The sequence below is a fragment of the Theropithecus gelada genome, chromosome 6, assembly GCF_003255815.1.
Source record: "Theropithecus gelada isolate Dixy chromosome 6, Tgel_1.0, whole genome shotgun sequence".
In the NCBI taxonomy this organism is placed as follows: Eukaryota; Metazoa; Chordata; class Mammalia; order Primates; family Cercopithecidae; genus Theropithecus; species Theropithecus gelada.
The window spans coordinates 136,483,860-136,507,717 of NC_037673.1; the positions used below are offsets into that span (position 1 = coordinate 136,483,860).

The 23,858-nt window shown below is 41.2% G+C and overlaps 2 protein-coding genes across 3 annotated transcripts; both read left to right on the forward strand.

Moving 5' to 3' along the window:
• Positions 1-1,446: 1,446 nt before the first annotated feature.
• PURA (purine rich element binding protein A) lies at positions 1,447-12,688 on the forward strand. Of its 2 annotated transcripts, none has more exons than XM_025388820.1 (2): positions 1,447-1,506; positions 7,305-12,688. In XM_025388820.1, exon 2 carries the CDS (start codon positions 7,446-7,448, stop codon positions 8,412-8,414), a length of 969 nt encoding a protein of 322 aa, XP_025244605.1. In that variant the 5' UTR covers positions 1,447-1,506; positions 7,305-7,445; the 3' UTR covers positions 8,415-12,688. The 2 variants fall into 2 exon arrangements, with proteins under 2 accessions (XP_025244605.1, XP_025244606.1); XM_025388821.1 differs by lacking the exon at positions 1,447-1,506 and having other exon boundaries at positions 7,446-7,473; positions 7,555-12,688.
• Positions 12,689-16,382: 3,694 nt separating this feature from the next.
• Positions 16,383-22,022, forward strand: IGIP (IgA inducing protein). The gene has a single exon (XM_025388833.1). It carries the CDS (start codon positions 21,692-21,694, stop codon positions 21,851-21,853), a length of 162 nt encoding a protein of 53 aa, XP_025244618.1. The 5' UTR covers positions 16,383-21,691; the 3' UTR covers positions 21,854-22,022.
• The last annotated feature ends 1,836 nt before the right edge of the window (positions 22,023-23,858 follow it).

Here is a 23,858-nt window from a genome sequence, read left to right on the forward strand (position 1 = left end):
AAGGTCCTCTAACAAGTGAGTTTAAAAGTCTACCATTGCCTAATAAAGGGTGTATCTGCAAAGTAACTTCAAAACAAAACACAGTTAAATAGGTTGAGGCAATGATTAAGTTTTCCTAAATCACAGTTGGACTTCTCGGAGGTCTATTTAAATACTGATAAAGATGATAAAGGCAGTTTTTATTTTGCTGCAGTTATTAGCTGATCCACGTTCCATCTACGTACTCACTGTTGCAGGATGGAAACGTGACAGCATAGAAAGCGAGGGAAAGCGTTACCGTGCACCAAAAATCTTGTCTAACTTGATACGATTTCAAGAAGACTGTCTTAAAGGACATTTTATAATTTCACATTTAGCCCTTGCATAGAAACTTATGAAAATTAACTTTTACCCTTTCCCCCTCGGCCCAAGGAAGTCGCATTCCCTCCAAGGGGCCCGGCTTCAATATATTACACTGCGTGGGAGGCTGGGCATCAACCCCACGCCTCCTGTCAAGGATTCCCGGGGCCAGAGCCTGAAAAGTGGTCTAGCCCCTCTTCTCTATGTTAATTCTCTCCTTACAACCCCTCTTGGCGGGTGTCTGAGGGCCAAGGTGAGACCTTCCCGGGAGATGAAAGGCCTATTGCCTCCTCAGAGACACGGGCGGAGTTGGGGCGGGGGTGCGGCGTGATCGGGCGGTAGCGGCAGCCGCAGCGATGCACAGGGCCCTAAGTTGGAGCTGGCGCAGGCCCTTCAGGGTTCTATCCCCGCCTGAGCCTGGCTTCGGCCTTCAGAAGCTCAAAGAGTAATAGGTCCTTCTGGGGCGCTGCGGGCGGTGGGTGGAGGAAGTGTGGGCGGAGAGGCCACAGACAGCCCCCTCCTCAGACGCGCCTCAAGGCCTGGGCGGCGGAATGTTGACGCGCCCGCAGCCGAGAGGGCGCGCTCACGCGCGAGGGGGGCGGAAAGAGCGCGCTCGGCGGCAGCCGCGGCGGCAGCTAAAACCGAGGGACGCGAGAGCGAAGGGCGCGAGCCACGGAGTTGGGAGGAGGGGTGGGGAACGCGGAGCGCGCGCTGACGTCGCCTGGAGTCACGCACGGAGCGCCGGGTTACGCGCCGACGTCTGGCTGCCACGACTTGCCGTCGGCGGCGGCGGCGGCGGCGGCGAGCGGATCCCGCAGGGGAAGGAGGAGGAGGGAGAGCCAAGGGGGCTGTGAGTGAGCGGGAGAAGCAGGGTGTGAGCCGGACTTGCCCGCGGGAGGGAGAGCGAGCGAGAGCCGAGCCAGCCATCCGAGCCGCCTCCTCCTCCTCCCCTCGGCGTCCCGCCCCCGCCTGCCAGCCCGCCCTCCTTCCTTCTTAGCCCGCACAGCCCAAGTGAGGCGCAGCTCGGCTAGCGCCGCTGTCCAGGACAGGTGTGCGCGCGCGCGCCCTCCTCCCCTCCCCCTTCCTCGCTCCTGCCTCGCGCGCGCCCTCCCTCCCGCCAGCCTGCGCCCTCCCTCACCTGCGGCAGGACAGCGCCCGCCCGCCCGGGTAAGCCCCTCGCGACCTTCCCTGCTGCCACTGCCACAGCTCGAGGTGCCGCCCGCCCCGTCCCCTCTACTTGCCCTCTCAGCACAGGAATAATTATAGTACCATTGCAGACATCCCCGCACCCTCCCTCTTGGAGACCCAGGCGGTGCAGCAACGTTCTCCCCCACCCCCCGCAGCGAGAAACGAATGAACCCCCTCCTACTTCCAAAAGAGAACAAAATAACACGCCCCTTAAGAAAAGAAACGATCCTACCTCCGCAGGCGCTGGAGACCACCAGTGATGCGTTTCCTTAGCAATCCCTGAGCCCCATTTCCCCTGGCCGCCTTCGCCCTGGGGCCTGGGACTGTGCGCTAGACGTGGCTGACACTCCCTGCACGGCAACAGTGGAAGGAGGGAGAGGAAGGAGAGTTCTATAACCCAGGCTTCACTGCCAACCCCTCCTCTGTTCGGCTGCCCCCACCCCACCACCACCAAATGCATACAGCCGCCCAGGATGCGTTGTAAAAACAAAACAAAACCAGAAAACAAAACAAAACAACAACAACAAAAAAACCCTTTGGTGCTGACATCGCAGATGAAGCCAGGCCCAAAGATGGGTGGCCCGAACAAGGCATTTTTACTGCCCCACAGCGCTGGGTCAGCTCCACAGCTCCTCTGCCTTTGTCCGAAGGCAAAAGGAACGGATGTGAAGCTGAGGGGTCTTCTCTGTGAGCGGCGGTGGGACCCGGAGGCGGGCTGTGATGTTTGTAGGGGAAGGCACCCAACCAATATATCTGCCATAAACCTGAACTTGGGTTGGAGAGGCCCAAGAGACTGGCTGGGGTAACTCTGGTTCGTAGCTGTCTACCCCGGAATAAATGCCACCTTCCTTTCCGCGGTGTCGGCGGGACCCTCTGTTGAGGGTTCTAATTCGTTTTGGTCTGGGCTCCTTACATTTCTGGCCGGCCAGGCGCTTTTGGACAGCTTTTCGCAGCGGTGTCTATGTTTGTGTTCGGTGTCCTTGGAAGGGAGGTCCCAGAGCTTTACAATAGGCTGGATTTGGTTTGACATCTTTTGGTGGACTGTCAAAGGGGAAAGGAAATTTTTGGATTACTTCAAGATCTCCCACCGCCCCCGCCCAACTGACGTTTGCGAATTGCGGCTTTGGAAATTGAAGTGTTGACTAGAGTGTGGAGAGAGAGTTGCTGATTTCATTGCTTTGAGTACTAGTAAAACCATTTAAGTATCAGCCGGAAGGGAGACAGCTATTGACATTTACATCGGTTCTGTTTGGACCTTTGGAGTACATAAAATGTCGGGTTCTCTGAATCTTTTATCGAATTTAGAATGTCTGCTACGTTTATTTAACTCTTCTGCAAATGCTTAAAATGAAAACATTTTGGAAATGCGAGGATTTTTATCAAGTGGATTGTTCTCTTCATATTTTAAATGTTTACTTCATATCTTTATTCCTAAACATTAAAATAGCATTGAAGAGGCATGATTTTCAAGATTAAGTGAACTATAGAAAAGGGATACGCTTTTAAAGAACGATCTGGGAAATGCTGTTACTATTAGTCGTTGTTGTTGTTAAATGTTAAGATTTATTTGAGAGTTTCTCAATTTTTTTGGTAGATAGTCATGAGAAGAAATGGCTAATTCCTCCACTTTGAACATTTACAGTATAACATCCCAGTTAGTTTTAATGATTTGGGTATTGAAGATAGTTGTCTGGTTTAAGATTGGTATTTAACCTAAGTATCACTTGAAAACACAAGCTCTAATGTTCATTATTTTGGAAATTTGTGATTTTGTAAAATATTAATCAACATATTGTTTCTATTAGGAGCTCTATAATCAAAAGGGTTTACTACCCAGAGGTAGACAACTTCTTTCCAAGTCTATTTTACAAATGTGTGTTGATTTTTACTTTATAAAACCAAAGCTGAATTAGATTATTTCAGAATCACTTGTAGTTCAGGCTGAAGAAAATTAAAGCTTTTTTTCCTTTTTGTTCTGCCTAATGTCTATTTCTTTGCGCACAATTTTTTGTTGGTAAGAGTTTGTTAAATACATAGAGACGGGGGATTAAAAATAAAGCAGTCTCTATTCTCTTTAAAATGTGTCTGTTGTATTAATAATAAAAGGGCTCAAGAAATCTAGAGACATTGTCTTTAAAATGTAAGCATATTTTGAGGAGAAAGGAAATGTTTACTTTTTCACAAGTTTTTCATTAACATGAATTTTTGCTGCATATTAATTTGCTGTATATTTCGTTTTCCTTTTGTCTTTCCTACATTGTAATGAAATTATACATTTAGTTTTACAACTATTTGTTTTACAGTAACAAATTCAAACATCTGGATACTAGAACAGACTTTTCATTCACGAAGTTAGTATATTGTTTAGATAATTAACGAATGGTTAGAAGTCTTAAAATCCACTTATTTTCTAATGACTTTTCAGTGTTAAAATGCAAATATAACTATGAAGTTTTATTTAAAGTTTAAACTTTTTGTTTTAAGACTTTTGGGGAAGTTTATGTTCATTTCTCCCAGATTGCCTTTTAAGGCTACTGTACACTATAGCCCAAGGAAAGCTGCCTTTCACCTCCTTAGTCTGAGAAAAAGCCCACACTTACAGGCTTATTCTGAAATTAACTCTCGTTTCAGTAGTGAAAATATGCTAAAAATCCTATTTATCACTGAATGATTTTGGAAATGGCATTGTTTATCTTGTTTGCTTTTTAGATACTCTTATAAAGTGGGAGAGAAGCTGGCATATAAGGGCAAAAGTTTTATACATATATAATGAATAGAATAAAATAAATACGTATTTATGTGGAGAGATCTAGGTCCCAGTCATTTGCTGATTTGAGCTTAAAATTCCCAGTTTAAGTGTACAAATGATATTCAACTTGTGTTCTGTCTAGAAACTTCATCAGTTGCCTCTGCGCTGGGGAACTAAGAAGTCAGTTCTTGGTGGCAGTCACTTTTTCAGAAAAACAGGGCACTTCCAAACTCAAATCACTTCGGAATCCCTGTATATAGACGTCTAGGACAGAGGGCAAGAAAATTTAGACTGGAAGTTGGCATAGGAAGGCGGGCAGTTTCGAGTCTTAGTCTTCCGTCCTGGGGGCAGCAGTCAGCACAGAGGAAAGGCAGGGACTGGCAGGGGGTGGGTGGGGCCCTCATCGTATTCTTGTTGGCCTTTTTGCTGCCTTGAGTTCTCATTAGGGAGCAGGGGCTTGGTTTGACTCGAGGTAAACTCTTGAGGAAGAGCAGCAGCCCTTCTAGATCGGATTATACCAGATCTTAGCCTCAGTTTACAAGTGAAGCGTAATGCCCCACACCATTCTCTGTGGAGAGCCTGCTACTCAGCCTTTTTGTCCCTGGAGAGGCTGGGGTCTATCCAGGGTCCTGATTACTACTGTTTGAGTCTGGAGGAGCTACTGCTTCTTCACACATGTATTTCTGTGCAGTTGAAAGTGCTTCAAAAGTTCCTGTGTCCCTTTCCCAATAGACTTTGGGACAGGGGAGGGAGTGCAGAAAAAAATCAGCACGGAAAGAGTACTACAGGGTACTAGAGGTTGCCCCCCAAATAAGGGGAAATTCTTTATGGGGCCCAAAGACTAGGTTTTTTATCTCTTGGTGTGGGGCCTTCCCTTCAGAGAGCCATTTCAGGGACCACTGGCATAGGTGGGTGGTTCTGAGACGGGTGCACAGGACTGTGCCTGTTTGCTCCTTGGTGGCCAGGTGCTTCTTGTTTCTTTTCAGTGGGAAGTCGCAAACTTCAGCCCAGGGCTGAAGCAGCTAATGCTGAGTAGAATGGGGCTCTTGCTAAGAGAAAAAGGAAGCTGTGAATGAATACTTAGCAGGCAAGTTTGTTCAGGAGGTGAAGGGATATGGTAAGGGGGCTTTGAGGGTTCAGGAATCAAGGCTTATTCTCTAGGCTGCTCTTGGTTTCTTGATCGTTAGTCCACTCTTTTCTAGGAAGCTGGGCAACCATATTCCCAGTTGTCCCTCCGGCTAAGAGTGAGGGAGGCAAGTCTTCTTACTTTTGGGGGAAGAAGGAGATGCTCAATGGGAATAGAACCCGCAAATGGAATAGGTATACTTTTCTCAGGATAGAGGTAACGATCTGTGCTTGAGAAAGCCAGGGGCAGAGCTGTGTGATCTATATCCTCTCAGCTGCCTGTAGAAGGTGATGGGGGAGTGTGTGGGAGCATTGGCGGGGGTCCTCTGGAGATAGGCCTTAGCTTTCCCACAGTGCCAGCGCTGTAGACTGCAGTGAGAGAGTATGAGCACTCAATACTATCTGGAAATAGGCCCTAGGTTATACATCAGGTCTAGTAAAAGAGAAATCAGTTAATCTCTGAGCCCCTCCTCTACTCCTGAGCCCCTTTCTAACACCAGAGAAGATCCCTTTTAGCTATCACCGTCCGAAGACTCACTGGTTAATTAATGGTCAGCAACCTAGCTGTCTGCATAAAAACCAGCGACCATTTAATGTTTTACTTTTGGGAGTGGGTCTCTCCTTGACAGAAGTTTCTGGGAGGAAGAGTAAAAGGGGCAAGCGAACCTGCTTTAATGAATCCCGTAAGGAACTGCGTTTCCCAGGAAATTCCTGACATTTTTAGCTCATGAATTTCCGAAAGCCTGCTTGGTTTTCTCCTCCATTCTGGGTCCTTCCAGAAAGGAAGAAGAGTGGGCTAGGGTCTGAATGCTCACAGGGCCTGGTTCATCCGCAGAGCTGGCCAGCAACCCAGGCTGGGCTCAACCCTGAGCAGGGTGCCCCCTTCCCCAAATCTCAGAAGGAGGAGGGGGAGGCGGGCGGGCGGGCAGGCAGTCTTGATCCCAGGGGGGACTGGCTGCAGGTTTTTGGGTGAGTGTGGGGTTTCTTTTTGATTGTTGCATGTGGGGAAGGGCAGAGTCGACGGGAACAGGCACTGCGGGCACCCTAGCCCTGGTGCGTCTACTGTCCTCTGCTGGGCTCCCCCCATCGGTGAGTGCGCCCGCCCGCCCGACCGTGCGGGGCTGCGGTTGGGGGGAGGGGGGAGCGGGATCATCTGAGGCCAGAGCCACTGCCGTGTGCGCGGGGAGGGGGAGCGGCGGGAGCGAGAGGAGGGAGAGGGGAGGGACAGGCTAGGTGTCTGCTGCTCCGCGCCACTGCTGCCGGCGCCCCGTCCTCATCCCCAGTAGCCCCCTCTGCAGTTAAGGGTTACCACCGCACCACCTCTCTTCCTCGCCTGCCTCAGCGGCCAGGGCTGTGCGGTAGGAGACAACCCAGCCGGGTGGCGGGCGGGCCTGTCTAGGTCTGGGTTTGGATCTGACTCAGGCCCGCATGAGAGGGGGTGGCCGTGACTCGGTGTCCCCTCTCTGCAGCGGGCTCTGCTGCGCAGGCCCCTCCCCCCACATCCTCTTTAGGGGGTCACTGGAAAGCAGAGCTTAGGCCCACTCCCTGTGCTTAGTATGGCAGACTCCTTCTCACCCCTAGTCCCCTAACTCCCCAGGCCGAGGCCGCCTAGGGTCTGGCCAACAGCGACAGCCACGGTGGTGGTGGTGGTAGCAGTGGTGGCGGTAGCAGCAGCTGCGACGCGGCGCGTCCTGCTCCCTCTCCCCCACCCAGCCAGGGTTGTAGGGTGAGGGCCGGTGGGTGGGCGCCGCCTGGCGGGCGGGCGGACGGGGGACTGGCAGCGGGGAGGGGGCGCAGGTCACGTGCCGGCGGGCGGGTGGGCGCGTACAGTAGGGCGCCCTGCTACTGTACTGGGGAGTCAGTGCCCTGTTACCGGGTCTCGTCTGTCTCGTCTCTCCCGCAGATCTCGCGAGAGTGGCTGACTGGCTGTGGGGGTTGCGGCGGCAGCAGGCGGAGCCGGGGAGGGAAAGCAGCGGCGGCTGAGGCGACTGAGGCGGCGGGCGGAGCGGCAGGCGGCGGCGGCGCGGCAGCGGAGCGCAGCATCATGGCGGACCGAGACAGCGGCAGCGAGCAGGGTGGTGCGGCGCTGGGCTCGGGCGGCTCCCTGGGGCACCCCGGCTCGGGCTCAGGCTCCGGCGGGGGCGGTGGTGGCGGCGGGGGCGGCGGCGGCAGTGGCGGCGGCGGCGGCGGGGCCCCAGGGGGGCTGCAGCACGAGACGCAGGAGCTGGCCTCCAAGCGGGTGGACATCCAGAACAAGCGCTTCTACCTGGACGTGAAGCAGAACGCCAAGGGCCGCTTCCTGAAGATCGCCGAGGTGGGCGCGGGCGGCAACAAGAGCCGCCTCACTCTCTCCATGTCAGTGGCCGTGGAGTTCCGCGACTACCTGGGCGACTTCATCGAGCACTACGCGCAGCTGGGCCCCAGCCAGCCGCCGGACCTGGCCCAGGCACAGGACGAGCCGCGCCGGGCGCTCAAGAGCGAGTTCCTGGTGCGCGAGAACCGCAAGTACTACATGGATCTCAAGGAGAACCAGCGCGGCCGCTTCCTGCGCATCCGCCAGACGGTCAACCGGGGGCCTGGCCTGGGCTCCACGCAGGGCCAGACCATTGCGCTGCCCGCGCAGGGGCTCATCGAGTTCCGTGACGCTCTGGCCAAGCTCATCGACGACTACGGAGTGGAGGAGGAGCCGGCCGAGCTGCCCGAGGGCACCTCCTTGACTGTGGACAACAAGCGCTTCTTCTTCGATGTGGGCTCCAACAAGTACGGCGTGTTTATGCGAGTGAGCGAGGTGAAGCCCACCTACCGCAACTCCATCACCGTGCCCTACAAGGTGTGGGCCAAGTTCGGACACACCTTCTGCAAGTACTCGGAGGAGATGAAGAAGATTCAAGAGAAGCAGAGGGAGAAGCGGGCTGCCTGTGAGCAGCTCCACCAGCAGCAACAGCAGCAGCAGGAGGAGACCGCCGCTGCCACCCTGCTACTGCAGGGTGAGGAAGAAGGGGAAGAAGATTGATCAAACTGAATGAAACCCACACACACACACACACATATGCATACACACACACACAGCCACACACAGAGAAAATATACTGTAAAGAAAGAGAGAAAATAAAAAGTTAAAAAGTTAAAAAAAAAAAAAAAAAAACCTGTTAACTCCAAGGGAGCACCACCCACAGAACCTCCACCAACTGACAGTTTCTCTTCTTGACTTGCCACCCATCGCTGGATGTTGTCCACTTTATCCACCATATAAAACAGTAAGCAGCTGCTAAAAACAAAAAAAATACAAAAAGTAATAACATTATATGAACTGTGTTTCCTACTTGATTAAAAAATATAAAGAACTGAGTGTTTATTTCCCTAATTAACCAAGAACTTTTGTACACGTTTAAGCTATTATTATTAAAAAGTGTTTGCAAAATGGTCAAGATTATAATATTGCTGAATTATATAAAAGTCCTTTTCATGTTGAGCTAACATTTGACTTTAGCACAAAAAAGAGATATTTTAGAACACGTAAAATAATATTTTTAGTTTTTCTCATTTTGTTACCAAATTTCAAACCTTACATGGAGGTTATTATAGTATATTTGACACCCTATATACCTGTGATTAGAGATGTGTATATATATGAGGGCTAGGCATGCTGTGTGTCTGAGCTTTGTCTAAATGTTATGCAGAAGTTTGTAGAGTTAAAGGTACGTAGGTTTAATTCATGCAAGGTAAACAATAAGTGCTCTCTTTTATACAATATGCATTGCATCTGGACCTTAAACATATAAAATGGTCAGTGAAACTTCTGTGAACATGAAGAAATTATTAAAAAAGGCATTTAAATGAAATTTGCTAAGTTGTGATTTTTATGGTTGGAACCAAAGTTATTCAAATAGTAAAAGGAAAAAGAAAGAAAAAGGAGATCTCCCATAATATTTTTCTGCATCTGTTTGCTTTGAGTAGGCGTTTTGTCATTATTGTGTATATGAGATGTACTTGTATCGTTCATAATATATTTTTTTTATTATGTGTAGAAAGATTTTAAAAACTTAACTAACGTGCAGCAATTTCCAGTGAACCTGTACTTGGACATCAGGTAGTGAGTCTATTCGTGGTCACTAGCACTGTCTCCTAAACTTGTAAGAGGTCTGAAGCTATTCTTTGATTTTTGCTAGTGCTGTTAACTTATGTAGACCTGTTAAAAAGCAGAGCAACACAATTATAGTTATCCTACTGAGCCATGGATTCTGAGTTTTGTTTTAAAAGTGAAAGCCAAGTTGGTGTATGTAAAGGATTTCCATGTAGCTGTGGTGCTAGTTATTACTGGCTACATTATATGCTAAGTGTATTTGTGTTCCCCAAGTGTACAAGCCTTCTATCAAAAGTATGTTCTATAACTCATATATTCAAGGTGTAGGGTATGAAAATGCAAAGTTTAGGAGAGCACTTTACCAAGCTGGTGTCCTCCAAACTGAAATTGTTTGTAACGATAGTCTTTTACAGGTTTTCATTTAAAGATGTTTGTGTGCTTTTAATTGACAACTAACTTCTTGCTGCTGTATAGTAAAATATTAATATATTTTTATCATTAAACTGCTGCATGACTATCATCTTTGAGTGAAGAGAAAATGTTATAAAAAAGATGCCTTAAACAGTACATTTTGGTTTGGAATTCTGTAGAAAGTATTTTGGTAAAAAAAAAAAAAAAAAAAAAAGGGTCTTGTCTGACAGAGAGTTCTGGGGATGGAATTGTTTCTTGGCAAATCCAGCCATATAGATCTAACTGCTGTATGTATAAGACACCACCTGTAGGAGCGGGAAGGTATCAGTGCTTCTCATATTGTAAAGCATTGGCCTAGGAAGGCAAACAGTTGTCTTTTTGAAGGATTTTTTTTCTGCTGGTTCTTTGGGTTTTGATTTGATATTTTTATGCTCCCTGGTTGAGTGTGTTGTCTTCGTTATTGAGATCTACTGTATGTGTTGAATAACAAGCTATTTTCATTGTACTGTGCATTTTCCCATTAAATTGTTTGCTTTTAATATTCATACAATGTTAAATATGAGGTGACCGTACAGTAGTTAGGAGTTTCTTTACTTACAAAATCACTGGAAATGATTAAATTGCTTTTCCCCCTCCCTAGAGGTGCATTTTTCTTATTTCCATATAGTAAAGTTGAGCTTTTACAGTGCATAATGTGACATTTGGAATGCTTATCAACTGCATGTAAACATTAATAACCTGCACTTTTTTGTCTTAAGGTTTGTTGAGCTGTTTTGTTCACTGTACTTTAACTGTGATATGGAAAAGACTGCATTCTCTGTGCTGTTACTAATTAGGAAAGAGAATTGCTTTGATTTTGTCTCTTGTTTACTATAGCTTCTTAAAGTTAAGCCTTGTACTACAGGTTGTTGGAGTACTCCTAGATCACTGTTTCATAGTAGCCAGCAATAAGTAGTGCAAGTCAACAAAAACACAGCAAACTTAGGCAAAGTGTCCTTTCTTTGAGATGCGAGTTCTTTCATGAGGTTTTCTTTAGGGCCAGAGTTACCTAAAGTGAAGCCTTTCTTACCTATAGACTTCAGATTCTGCTTGGAATCCCACCGGCTCAAGAAGCACATGTATTGTGCAGTTGTCTTTACACTAAAACAGTTGAATACAATCTTACTACAATTTTAAAACCAGTGTCTGATTTATGGTCAGTGGGTTTAAAAAGAAATCCACATGCAGATCTTTTAAGACTTAAAAAGTGATCGTAGAAAAGACTAAGTGACTGTAAAGATGCTCTTTTTTTAAGCATCTCACTTTACCTCCCCAAGCACCCTCCCAAACCTTGTCTTCCCTCTCCTGTTTCATCTTTTCCCTACCCTTCCCTCCCAGGTGCTCGGTACTTTACCAAGGTTCTATATATCAGTGTTTTATGTTAGAATTTTTCCTTGTTTTTATTTTGCTAGTTGGTAAACCCTGTTTGTGCTGAAACAAATAAGGAAATGGTATATTTGACCATATGTGTTATTCATAGAAGACAGTATGATCAAATGTGCCAAAAACAAGCAAACAAAACTTAATTCCTGAGAAGTATGCCTTATTTTTATTGATCTGCTTTGTCTTACAATTAAGGTCCAAGAGCTTGGTTAAACTGTATTATTTGCCTAAGTATAAAAGAAAACTTGAACTGCATTGCAATATTGACGTTCTTTAAAATGAGAGACACTGTCAAGTAATTTAATCCAGAGATCAGCCACCAGATTTGAAATGCTCATGTATGTGTGTGTGTTTGAAGTTGTTTTTTTTCTTTTAAATCACCAATTTTTTTAAGCTACTTTTTATTTGTGCCTCCTATTTATCATGCTGATGTTAGAAGCAGCAGTCATCCAGCCACAGAGGGAGCTAAAGTTAACTAACCAGAACTGTAGAAATCATTATACATGCCTTTGACAACAAAGGAAGTTCATAAGAAAAGCCATGTCGGCTTTTCCTCCAGTAGATACAGATTGGAGGTAGATGAATATTTGCCAAATGGAAAAAAAGACAATGCTAGTCAGGAAAGACAAACTGTTTTCCAGCTTCTTAAAAAGCCATGGAGAGTAGAAACCAAAACCAACAGGGAAATAAAAAACCTTGAAAGTCTCACTTTCTAGTTGTCCCATGCAGGGGTTGAAATTTGATTCAAAGCGGAAAGTATATTATGTTTTTTTAGGCCTTCACATCTAGAGATGGATAACTTCCAATATGATTTTTCAGGTAATAGAGAAAGCTGCTAGTAATTTTAACCCCTGTCTAAAGGAGACAGATAATTTCATTTGGGAGCAAATACTTATTGCCTTGAAAAGTAGCACTGTAATAGCCTATGATAATTAGTTGTAGAATAACCTTTATCCCTTTCAAACTATGCAAATTATTAAATAAGTGTAAATTAGGATTCAATTAAAGATAGTTGGTTATATTGCAATCAGATGGCATTCACAAACTTAACTGGAGCATATACAAATAAAATCTATAAGTCTAAGTTTTGTATGCTAACAGAAAGATATAATTTAGCTACCTATTCTAAAAATGGTGAATATTATTAATATTGTATAATAGAACTGGGAAGACTGCCTCCTTTTTTGAAGAGAGATTAAGGATTTTTATAATTGTTTTTCATCAAATTTTAATATTTTTGTCAAATTTTTAGGTATTTAATTTGTAAAACAGTTTGCTTTGTACTGGCATACAGAAAATAGGGTATTGATTTTAAACTTTTTGAAGCCAAGTGATCAAGTACATTTGTAATAAAAGTCAATGGATCTATATCAGTTGTACTCACTGTTTTCATTTCTTATTAATATAGGGATGCTGTACTTTTTCTTCAGGAAAACTGAATTAAATTTGGGTGGAAGGGAGGGGAAAAGATAAATCCGTTGATAATGAGAATCTGGGTGGGTATCATGGCCCAAGCACTTTATATCATTTTTTAAGTCAGTTAAGTTTGATGTATTTTAAAAGATACTGTGTCAACTTTTTTCTTCCTATTTTCTTATGTAACTTGATGTTTGGGGGGATTATCTCATTCATTTTTGTTTGTGTGCTTTTAACATTTTGTGTTTTGGCCCTGTTGAAACTTTCTAAACACATTTTTCTTTTATGACATTTTGGGTTATCTGCTATCCCTGTGACCCTACCGTACGGGCATGATTATTTTTATCTTCCACACATGGTTCACCTTCTTGTCTACAATATTCCCGTTCATTTTTTCAGGTTATATATACACACACATTTCCAAATAATTTTAGAATGGGGCTATCTGAAATTGATGCTCTAGTAGCTTTCATAGCTCCACAATTCATTTTATTTTACATGTGAACATAATTTTAAGATTTTCTTCACCATAAAAAGTGAGATACCAAGTCTGATGACTTTTTCCTCTTTTTAAAATCTTTTGAGTATCAGAATGAGATCTTGCCGTCTACGTAAAAGGATGCTAAAACAAGAGTATCTATAGCAACTTAAGTTTGGAATAGTTGGTGATAACTCTGAGTATAACGTTTATAGTTTATTATCCCTAAATTTGAATATCTTCATAATTTGGAGACATACATATACACACACATATATATGTATATATGCATTGTGTGTGTGCATATGTATGTAGATACACACATCTCCTTGAGAGTGAAATAAGTAGGAGAGAGAATTTATTGGAATTGCTTACGTAAATAAATTCACCAAAGTTATTTGTGTAGATTTGTTAAAGGGTATCAATTTTTAAATCACAGTATTTCTGTTTTCTTCATTGCATGTTAACCAAGTTTTGGCCATTCATAAGTATGCTATGAAACTAAAGTGATCACTGCTATTCACAAATTAATTATTTTAAAGTCTTCTTTGCAGAATTAGTGATACATTTTTTAAGAAAAGCTGATTTTAATATTTAAGAATTTAATTGATCCTAAAACAAAACCTAAATTTAAGGCATAGGCCATTTGACACGTTCTTTTTGAACAGAAATTTGATTATTACAGGCTAAGTGAAAATAAGCCAGAATTAGCATGAGTCAGGTAGAATTTCATGATACAAGAACAACCAGATGAAAAAAGAAATAATGATTGGTTCCAAGCCAGTGAATCTGCTAAGCTAACTACCAAGTTTTGGTGTTGAATGGTCCAGGCAATTTATGTATTTAGGAAAGCTGAGTGTGGCAAAGGTCACTTGTTAACATTTTTCTTAAGAATGTCATAACTACTCATTCATTTTTATTTTGTCCCCATGTTTGGTATTTGTTTTGTTTTGTATTTTTCCTTCTGATGTCCTTTGCTTTTGTGGAAAATTGTCCTGTTGATAGGTAGAAACATGGTGGTGATCCTCTATGTAAAATAAAGTTGCTTCTTACACATCAGAAGTATTTCACTCATTTTGGAATCACAAGATTTTCACGTTTTCATAAATACACAGATTGTTTTGATAATTATTAGCAATTAGCTTATTTTGTAACATTAGATGGAAAAAATTTTTTGGCTAAAGAGTTTAATTTTCTTGATTTTGGTTCCACTTTAATAATTCAAGAGGCCTCCAAGTTCAAGGACCAAGTCCTTATATTCTAGAATTGTGAAAAACATGGAAATACTCTCATTAGTGTGTGTTTTGGTCTAAGGTAGATTAACAAAGAAGGATCCTAGGAGGAGTTAAGAAAATATGTCCTTATCGTGAAGTGGGACAGGTGAATTACCTATTCATCTTGACTAGCTCAAACAATGGTGGCCATCAGCTAATGACTTATCAGACACATGTTGAGTTTGGGTCAAACTCCCATTCAGCTGAAGCGGACTGGCAATTTTCAATGCAGGTAGTTGGTGGCACTTGACCTACCTCCTTACCATGTACATCTGGCATCTTCTCTCTCCTATCCTTTTTCTTTGTTTCTCTCTCCTTTTTTATTCTTGCTGTAGGCCTGCCAGTGGCACTCAAGCTTACTTCTTCAGAGAGAAGTAAAGAAATTTCTGACTCCTGCCTTAGAACTTAGCTAACTGATGATCCAGAACAATTTCAGTATTATGAGGTAACTGGGCAGTTTTTTTCCGATTGCTATTTTCCCCATGGTCTTAAGCTGGTAGTTTGAAGGTATCTAAATTAATGTTAAGAAACTTGTGAACTGAAGAGAGTAAGAAGTATGTGTATTTTAGGTAAGTTACTGGGAACTGAGACTTACTGGTTTGGAAATTGGAGAGTAGGATGAGGAGAGCTGTTTAATGTGTTTGTGGATGGGGGTTTGAGAGGTATATAGGGAATGGTTTGGAAGTAAAGTGGGAGGAATTTTTGCTAGAGGTAGGAAAAGGTACTATGATGGAATCTGATTGAGAGTTATTTGCTAAGGAAATGAAGTTGATCTTCACTAAGGAAGTTTCAGTAAAGCCAGAGAAAATGGATCCCTCATTGATTGTGAGAAAATTGTTAGTTACTATAGCTAGAGTTATGATGATGATGCATTATACAAGTCTGTTTTCATGTATAGGATGTCTGCTTTTCTGGGACAAATTAAGTAGCACAATTGTGGAATGACAGCTTTTCTGGTCAAGGCAAGTGGGTGCTGGGGAGTTATTATTTTGAGGAAAAGAAAAGAACATTTCAAGCTTTTCACAGTTACTCTTTTTAAACTATCAGAAATATTTATCACACATACTATCTGTTTTCTTGGGCTCTTGTTACAGTGTAGTTTACCTTTACTTTTCAAATGGTCCTTAGATCAAATTATTTGATTTTGTACTCCACAAAGACACATATCATTCCTTGCTTTTATAGAACTTTGGGACTTTGGCCCACACAAATTTCTTAGAAGAAGACAACCAGGTAAAAACACTAACTTACAATTTTAGGTATCTTTTTTATTTCTTTCACATTTGCAACCATAGCAACCATTTAACCTTGTGGACCTTATGAGGCCCTCAATAATACTGTATTTCTAAAATTAGACAACATACCCCCCAAACTCATGTTTCTGTTTCCCCATTTTCTCTCTTACTTTAAAATTGTATTTTCCCAAGAGTTCAGTGGTGGCAAATGTTAATTAAATAAGTTAGTACATTTTGGAGGTTCTTATGTCCTTTGTAGGGAAGCTGATAGTGTTTAGATTTCTTTTCCCATTATTCCAGTAGTGTTTTAAATTATTTAAGATAAAGAATTACTATAATGTTTGTTTTTAAGTTACATAATTCAAGTACGTTTGGATTAACTCTTTGTTGTCGAATTTAGTACGGATTTATTCCTGGTGATTTGGACAGATTACTTTGAAGTTTCATTTTACTCACATCTCTGTATGTTAGTGATAAAAATCTCTTTTAAAAATAGCAAAAAAGTGGTTCTGATTTTGTACTTTGAAGGTAATTTTTCTTTTTTACGAATGTCAAGTTCATTAACAATAGCAAGATTATTTTTACTATAGCTTATTTTGTAGAGTTGGCACTTTAGTATAATTTTCACATTTTATTGTGTCAGATTTTAAATTATAATAGTTATATACTATAACTCATTAAGTCAATGCAGAGCCTTCTTAAATAGCCCCTCCCTTAGAAATTTGTTTAAAAAGAAGAGAATTCCCAAACCTGTGTTAAGAACTAGTGATTTAAATGACTGTGAGACAAGTCTTTGAAAGGCTTCCTTAAGTCTAGTCAGTGGAGATAAATGATAGCCCATTTCCATGCTGCATATAGTTGTTAGGGTTTATAAAGTTGTCAATGTATAAAAGTGCAAAAGCAGGAAAGACTAAAGTTGCCTGTAAAATTTCTAGTTTTCATTATTTGCACTATTTATCTTTGCACTTGATTTTTTGAAAGTTAAGGCTAGTCACTTTCACTTTTGTTTCTAGTCTTTTCTAATTTCTTGCAGAATTATGTTTTCAATATCCCACCCAAAGCAAAAATTGTATGCAATTAAATATACTTTATAAGGCCGAGAAAATATTTCTTAGTGTTAGCTGTATAAAACAAAAATTTGTTTTGATAAAATTTTTAATATGGGCCTTTATTTGCCAATAAAATCCTTTGTAAATGTGAGCTTTATTAAACTGTTTAAACAGACAAGGTTAAAACTTAGGATAGGAAATATATATGTGTGTATATGAAATGATGTCTTTGAGTTTTAACTTCTAGCCTGAGATGGCCTGGATTTGGTGTGTTAGTTTGTTTCACTGAAGTCTAGCTGGGTACATGCTTAAAAAGCTGGAAGTGAAGTGGGTGGCAAGTGGCAGCTCCCTCTTTCATGTAGTTTTCCATAATGTTCATATAGTTTCCTCATGGTCTAAGTGTTATAACTGGTTTTGAAGTGGTTATATTGATTCCTTTTTGGAATTCGGGGTTGAATCACTTTGAGGGGGAAGGGAAGCAAGGGCAAGAGACTTTATTTTAACCAGATGCGGTCTTATGATCTCAAAGATGTGCTCTAGAAAGAAAATAACAAAGTGTACCTGTGAACATATTTTTTGTCTTGGTGATATTATGCAACACGGTGTTCAGAATTGCAAAAAAAAATTTTTAATTGATAGTTTTATCAATGGAACAGAGATATGTGTTTTTGGCTAAAATTATTTTTTGTAAGTTATTTGGTTATTTCATTTTATATTCCCTTTCTCATAGCTTTGTACACACCTCATACTTAAAACCAAGTGAGAGGCCTCTTTTCAGATCTGGTTTATTTTTGGAATGCCTGAGTGTGTTTCCGGATGGGGGGTAGTGGTGGTGTTTTACTTTTTGACATGCTCTTAGCATGTTTTGCTAGTCATTCTGGATCTTATGTTTGCAAATTCTGTTGAACATTCAGTGATGTATTTGAAATGAGAAAGTCCTCTATAACATAGTGTGAATGTTCGTGGCCAATTCAATTGTGGAACCTTATGGCTTTGTTTTTACTTTGGATAGAAGTTTAACTTCCGTTATTCAGATTTTAGGTTTATCTAGTGAAATTGTGCCAGGTAGTTGTCTAAATATGGACCAATTTTGGGAAATGAAGGTTAATAAGTGTATATTTGATTCTAGATAATCCTTTACTCAAAATCCTAAGTTAAAGATTCACATCATTAAGAGTTATCTAACTTTTATGTTGTCAAATCTTTAAATGTGGATGATATTCAGCATTCTATATATGAATTTCCTTTAGGAAAAGAGAAAAATTCAGTCTCCGAACCTTTTCTTGGAGACGAAATTTACCACATATCAAAAATGAAAAAAATTTAGAAAGTGATTTGATTGTTTTTTAATGGAGTTTAACCAGCTTAATTAATGATTTTTCCCAGTTTGAAGCACTTATTTTCCCAATGTGAATAAAGGGAAAAGATCAGCAATTTGTCCCTGGCCTTTTTCGAGGCCATTTTTAGTTTTCTGCCCCCATTTCCCAGTCCTGGTATAAAATGAATTACGGGTATCCCTCTAAGTCCCTATAACCCTTTGATAATCTGATGAAAGTGTGATGGATCCTCTACCCAGGAAAAAAAAAAATGCACATACCTGAATACTTTTGCATACAACCTCAGGGGCATCACACATCTTCTGAAACCCAAGTTAAAGATCTCTGCTCTAAGTAAATTATAGAGAATTTTAGTACAAATCGTTGATAAAATTAGGAACCAACTATTGGCTTAAAACCTTTCATATTGGAATTATTGTTAGATGGTGGCCCCTACTAGCAAAATGTGACATTGCAACCAGCTTTGTTAGACATTATAACATCCAGAGAGAAGAGAAAAAGAAGCAAAGTTCTGAAAGCTATTTATAAGGAGTCAGGGCATCTCTAGACATGGGAGCCATTCCTGGTTCAAGGCAGGGGTCAGGGTGCCTGACAATTTCTAGCAGGGTAGAGTTTGATAAACCACAATGCTCAGGATGCCAAGGGGTTAGCCATTATCTTAACCCCTTCCTCACCAAAAGATTTTAGTTTTGTCTGTTGGGAAACAAGATGTCACTAGGGAAAAAAAGATTTGCCTTACAACTTTGCTGGAACACATCAGTTTGGTGACGTTGGGACACTAGTGTTATTTTTGAGAAGGCGCATAAAACCAAAGTAAATTATTCTCTATGTAGAACATTTATTTACTAGTAACATTTGTTTGGGTGTATTCGCTTTGACAATTTTTACCAGTAAATATTGGTTTTATTTAAAACTGGGAATCCAGTTGATACATAGGATAGTTGATATATCTGTTCTTTCCCCCATGTAAAGAATAGTTAAAAGATTTATGCATACTTTTTACTTTTCTCTCTTAATGCCAGGGGGTGGGGAGGGTGGGTGGGGGAAAGATCTTTGAGTCTACAACTGACAAAATGTCTTCTTCAAATTAAAAAAATTGAGAAGCAGCACTTTAAGTCTAACTCTACACCATTTTATTGCATGTATTAGTTTTAATAATGATTTTTGGTGCATGCCTTTGGGCTTATTCAAAAGTGTACAATAGGAAAGTATATTTCCTTTCTTAGAAAGGAGATGTTTTCTACTTTGCAACATGTGATTACAAAAATCTTCCTCTGTGGGAAGATTAACCATGTATTGAACTACTGAAAAGTATATATTTTTAGATATACAGAAGGAATCTACATGGAGCAGCATTCAGACCTATATAGAAGTCATAGCATTCTGTATAGGACCAAAAAGGAAATAACATTAAACACTTAAACAGACTTTGTTGGGTAGAAATACCTTTAGATCTTGCATTTACTTCCAAAAAGAAAAAATGCCACAGAAGTTTTCTGAAAACTTTTGTCGTTTGAATTTTCTCTGTCAGTGTATTTAGCCCAAATACAACAGCTTTGGGTTAGCACACACATAAGAATCAAAAAAACAAAGCTAACTAAATAAATCAGTCTGGTTTGCCAATCCAGCTTGACTGAAATAAGTAAACTAATCACTTGCAACATGAAAAACTGTCTAACTCCTCTAAGGTTCTGACAAAATAACCTTGGCTGATGTGGGAAGACTCCCACTTCAATTTCTGACCTGACAGTGAAGATTCATGCTTGACATGATTTCATACTTGACAGTGTCTGTTTAAGGAGCTATGGTACAGTTTGCTAATTCAATCCCAGATACCTGTTGATTACCTGTGAGATCTAGAGTCCAAAGTAGCCAGCAGCCATATCCCTGAGTGCTCTGTGCCCATCAGATATCTTAAAGTAAGCAGGGTTGGGACAGGTCACAGCTTGGATGATTGACCTCAGGTGCCGTAGACAGCCCCAGATTCAAGAATTGTATCTGCTTTCTTGGCAGTCGTCACAGAACTAATGTCCCATACTGTGTTACTTACTGTAGATGCTCTCTTTTAGAGGAGGCCCAGAGCACACATCCTAATCGCTAGTGGTACTCAGAGAGGGGGTGCTAACTCTGATGCCCTGGCCAAATTCCAGTTTAGGGATGTGGGTCTTCTTCTTGTCATTCTAATTGGAAATGTGCATCACTTCCCATTTTTCTTATTGATCTCAGTGCAAACTACACTAGTCTCTTTCTTTGCCCTGGTCCAAAGTCTCTGAGATGCTGGTGTGTATTATATGGGCTAAGTTCATGCATTATCCTAGGGCACAAGAGTTGAGGAATGGGTGAGTTTGGTGTCAGAGTGCCTTGTGGTTGGAGGGTGGACTCTTGTGATGCTTTGGGGATGAAATTGGCCCTCTTTTAGCATAAGTCGGGGAGTGTGCACTGGCTGGAGGCTTCCGGAGGCTTCCAGCCATGAGGTGTGAGCTGAAACCAATTTTTCCTCTTTCCTTATAGCATGTTGAGAAAATCTGTTGGGTTTTCAGCAGTCAGGGAAGGCCGGAGTTCTGCTTTAATCTGGGTAACTGAGGCTAATGTGAGCAAGACTTTGGTTAATTAACTGGGTTCTCAGATGCCACAGACTCCGTGAGAAGTCACCATTATTTTCAATGGTTGTGATAGAATTTCCCCCTAGTAGCCATTATTTTAAGATTATATTGCAGAGTTGCTTTATTTTGAGCTTTTCGTGTATACACAATCCCAAACTGGAAGAAATTTTACAAAAAGGAATCCTGCTGTGAAAGGTATATATTACTCTAGATTTTTCTTACTGTAAATATTGTAAGATTGTAATACTGTCAATATTTTATTAACCAACAAATGTTAATCTATGTGAAATCAGACTTATTTTAAATGTGCTTCTTATTTACTGTGTGTGGTCCCTGTTGCTGACAGTATTAAGTTATATTCTGATGTAAGATTAACTTTATTAAAGAATGTAAACATTAATGTTTCCTTATGGGAAAACAAATAAAGTATAAAGAAGACAATTCTTTTCATTGAAATATACTGTGTATTTACACTTGCTAGACCCAGCACCACTTATAAATTTAGTACACTGTTCAGAATTTTAGTTAACACAGCTGACATGGTTGTGCTCTGTTTGAAAGTCTAAGAATAGGTATTGTTGGAATATACAGTTTGTATTTGTCTGCTGTGAATCATAATCTTGAAATTTCTAATCAAGTTTGTAAAATTTTTATAGTGAAACATTTTAATGACAATTTAAAAATTTATCTTCTCTAAAGAATGGTCAAAACAATATCCTTTCAGAAATAGAATTGTTCTTTAATATCTTTCCAAAATGACTTTGGTTAAATGGACCAGATGTATATTAGTTAAAATTTAGGACTAAGTTGTTGATATTCTTTGAGTTTACAAGTTAATCCTTATTGGAGATGTGCCAATATACAGTTAGAATATCATTAATTTGCACTGTTTGGGGACCCCATTTAAGAATGCTGAATTTTGCCAACTAAGAAGTAAGCAAATGCAATTTAAAAAGTAAATTTGAGCATTCTGTATTAAATATGTGCAGTTATTATCACATGAAGAAACGCAGTGTGTCGGGCTGTAATATTACCATATTTGCTGTCATGTTCTCCCATCTAAGTGCTGGGAATTCACCATGTGGAAACCAAGCAAACGTGTTGTGCATCAGCCGGCTTGAGTTTGTTCAATATCAAAGCTGAAAACTAGCGAGGTCTGCTGTACTGCTTATTGAAGTATTGTGATTATTTTAGGCATTGATTCTTACAAAATATATACTGTAACAGTATACTTTGTACAGATTTAAATTTTATTTGAAAAAATGAAATAAAGTAGGCAAAAAATAAAGATGTTTATTTTTCATGTGACTGTATAATCAGATCAGTCTTTTGTTTCAGTGCTTTTTGGGGGAAGGGGTCTGGTTGCGATCTTGGATTTTTTTTTTTTTTTGATAGGTGGAAACCGTTTTTAGGACTCAGTAGCAGGTATACTTGCCTGTTACTTATGATCATTAATCGACTGCAAGCATTAAAAGTGCTCTCATACTAGAGAACTCTATCTTCCATTTTACTTTAAGATAGGTTTGCTTATTTTAAAAAATTTTATGTGAATGGCTTCCCTATCCTGGCATATTGGGTCATTTAAAAAATTCTCTGGTGGTATGACAGTTAACCTAGCCATCATGTTGAAGAGAAGGAAAACCTTTTCCCATAGATCATGCTCCATTCTCATGGAAGGTTTTTTGTTTCCTGTCAGTTACAATTTAAAAAATTTAATTATCATGGATACCTACTACTAATACATACTTATTGGGTACATGTAACATTTTGAAACAAGCGTACAATGTAATGATTAAATCAGGATGATTGGGGTATCCATCATCTGAAGTATGTATCGTTTCTTTGTGTTAGGAACATTCTAATTCCACTCTTAGTTATTTGAAATATCTAATAAATTATTTTTAATAGTTGCCGTATTATGCTGTTGAACACTTAGAAAATAGAGGTTGCGGTTTAAAATCTCTTTCAAAACTGTTTTTCTAGTGAGTGGAATGGCAGACAGTGAATGAAGCTACCAATAAAAACAAGACACAGGAGCCATCCCTCAGGATAGTTTCAATGGGGCCTTCCAGAAGAGTAGATTATCTGACCACAAGAACCACCCATTTTGACCTCTAACTTAAAAACCAACAAAGGCCTCAGAAGCCTCAGGTATATATTTTCCTCAACCTTTTTAAGTAGAGTTTGAAGTTTTATTTGTAGCTTTCTCCTTTTATTTTATCTTTTTTTATGTTTTCACTTACCTTCAAGCTGGATATGAGGAATGCTTGGAGCAAGTAGTTCTCCAGGATAACCTGGCAAAAATCACACTATGAAAAATCTCTCAATGTTACTTAAGTATATACGACAGCAGTTATATTCTAACACTTGATGCATGTCCGTAGGCTATCTCAAGTTCACATTATTACAGTTCCAGGCTTCTCATGGGGAATCCCAAGAGAGTTCATTATGAGTATTGTTTTGTTGTTTTCTTGCTAAAAAGGCCCTGCTTGGCTGGGCATGGTGGCTGACACCTGTAATATCAGCACTTTGGGAGGCCTAGGTGGGTGGATCACTGGAGGTCAGGAGTTCAAGACCAGCTTGGCCAACATGGTGAAACCCCGTCTCTACTGAAAAATACAAAAATTAGCTGGATGGTAGTGCACACCTGTAGTCCCGGCTACTTGGGAGACTGAGGCATGAGAATTGCTTGAACCTGGGAGTTAGACATTGCAGTGAGCCAAGATTGTGCCACTGCACTCCAGCCTGGGTGGCAGAGCGAGACTCCGTCTCAAAAAAGAAAAAAGTAAATAAAAGGTCCCTACTTTGGAGTGAACAGAAGGATGGACTAGCTTCCACATCTGACAGCCACCAACTTCAATAAAAACAATGGAGAAACTTTGCTTTATGAAAACTGAAAGCTGAGGGTGCCACTGTTTTAGAGAGGTAGGTGGGATGCCTAAGAAACTTCAGTTTCCCTAAGTTCTATGGTGCCTCTGATTTGGGGGGTGCACACAGAAGACAGGTGGCTACTTCCTGAAGAAGAGACCAGATTCTGCTCTCTTCTCTGCAGAGATCAGATAAATCTTTGGGTTCCTGTCCGAGAGAAGGACTCAAGCACAGGAGGTGGTGGCAATTCCAGCCATGATTTACTCCCAGCAAGTATAAG

Bases quoted from the DNA above. Each gene is read 5' to 3' on its own strand.
- PURA (XM_025388820.1), top strand. From the start codon at position 7,446: ATGGCGGACCGAGACAGCGGCAGCGAGCAGGGTGGTGCGGCGCTGGGC.
- IGIP (XM_025388833.1), top strand. From the start codon at position 21,692: ATGTGCAGTTATTATCACATGAAGAAACGCAGTGTGTCGGGCTGTAAT.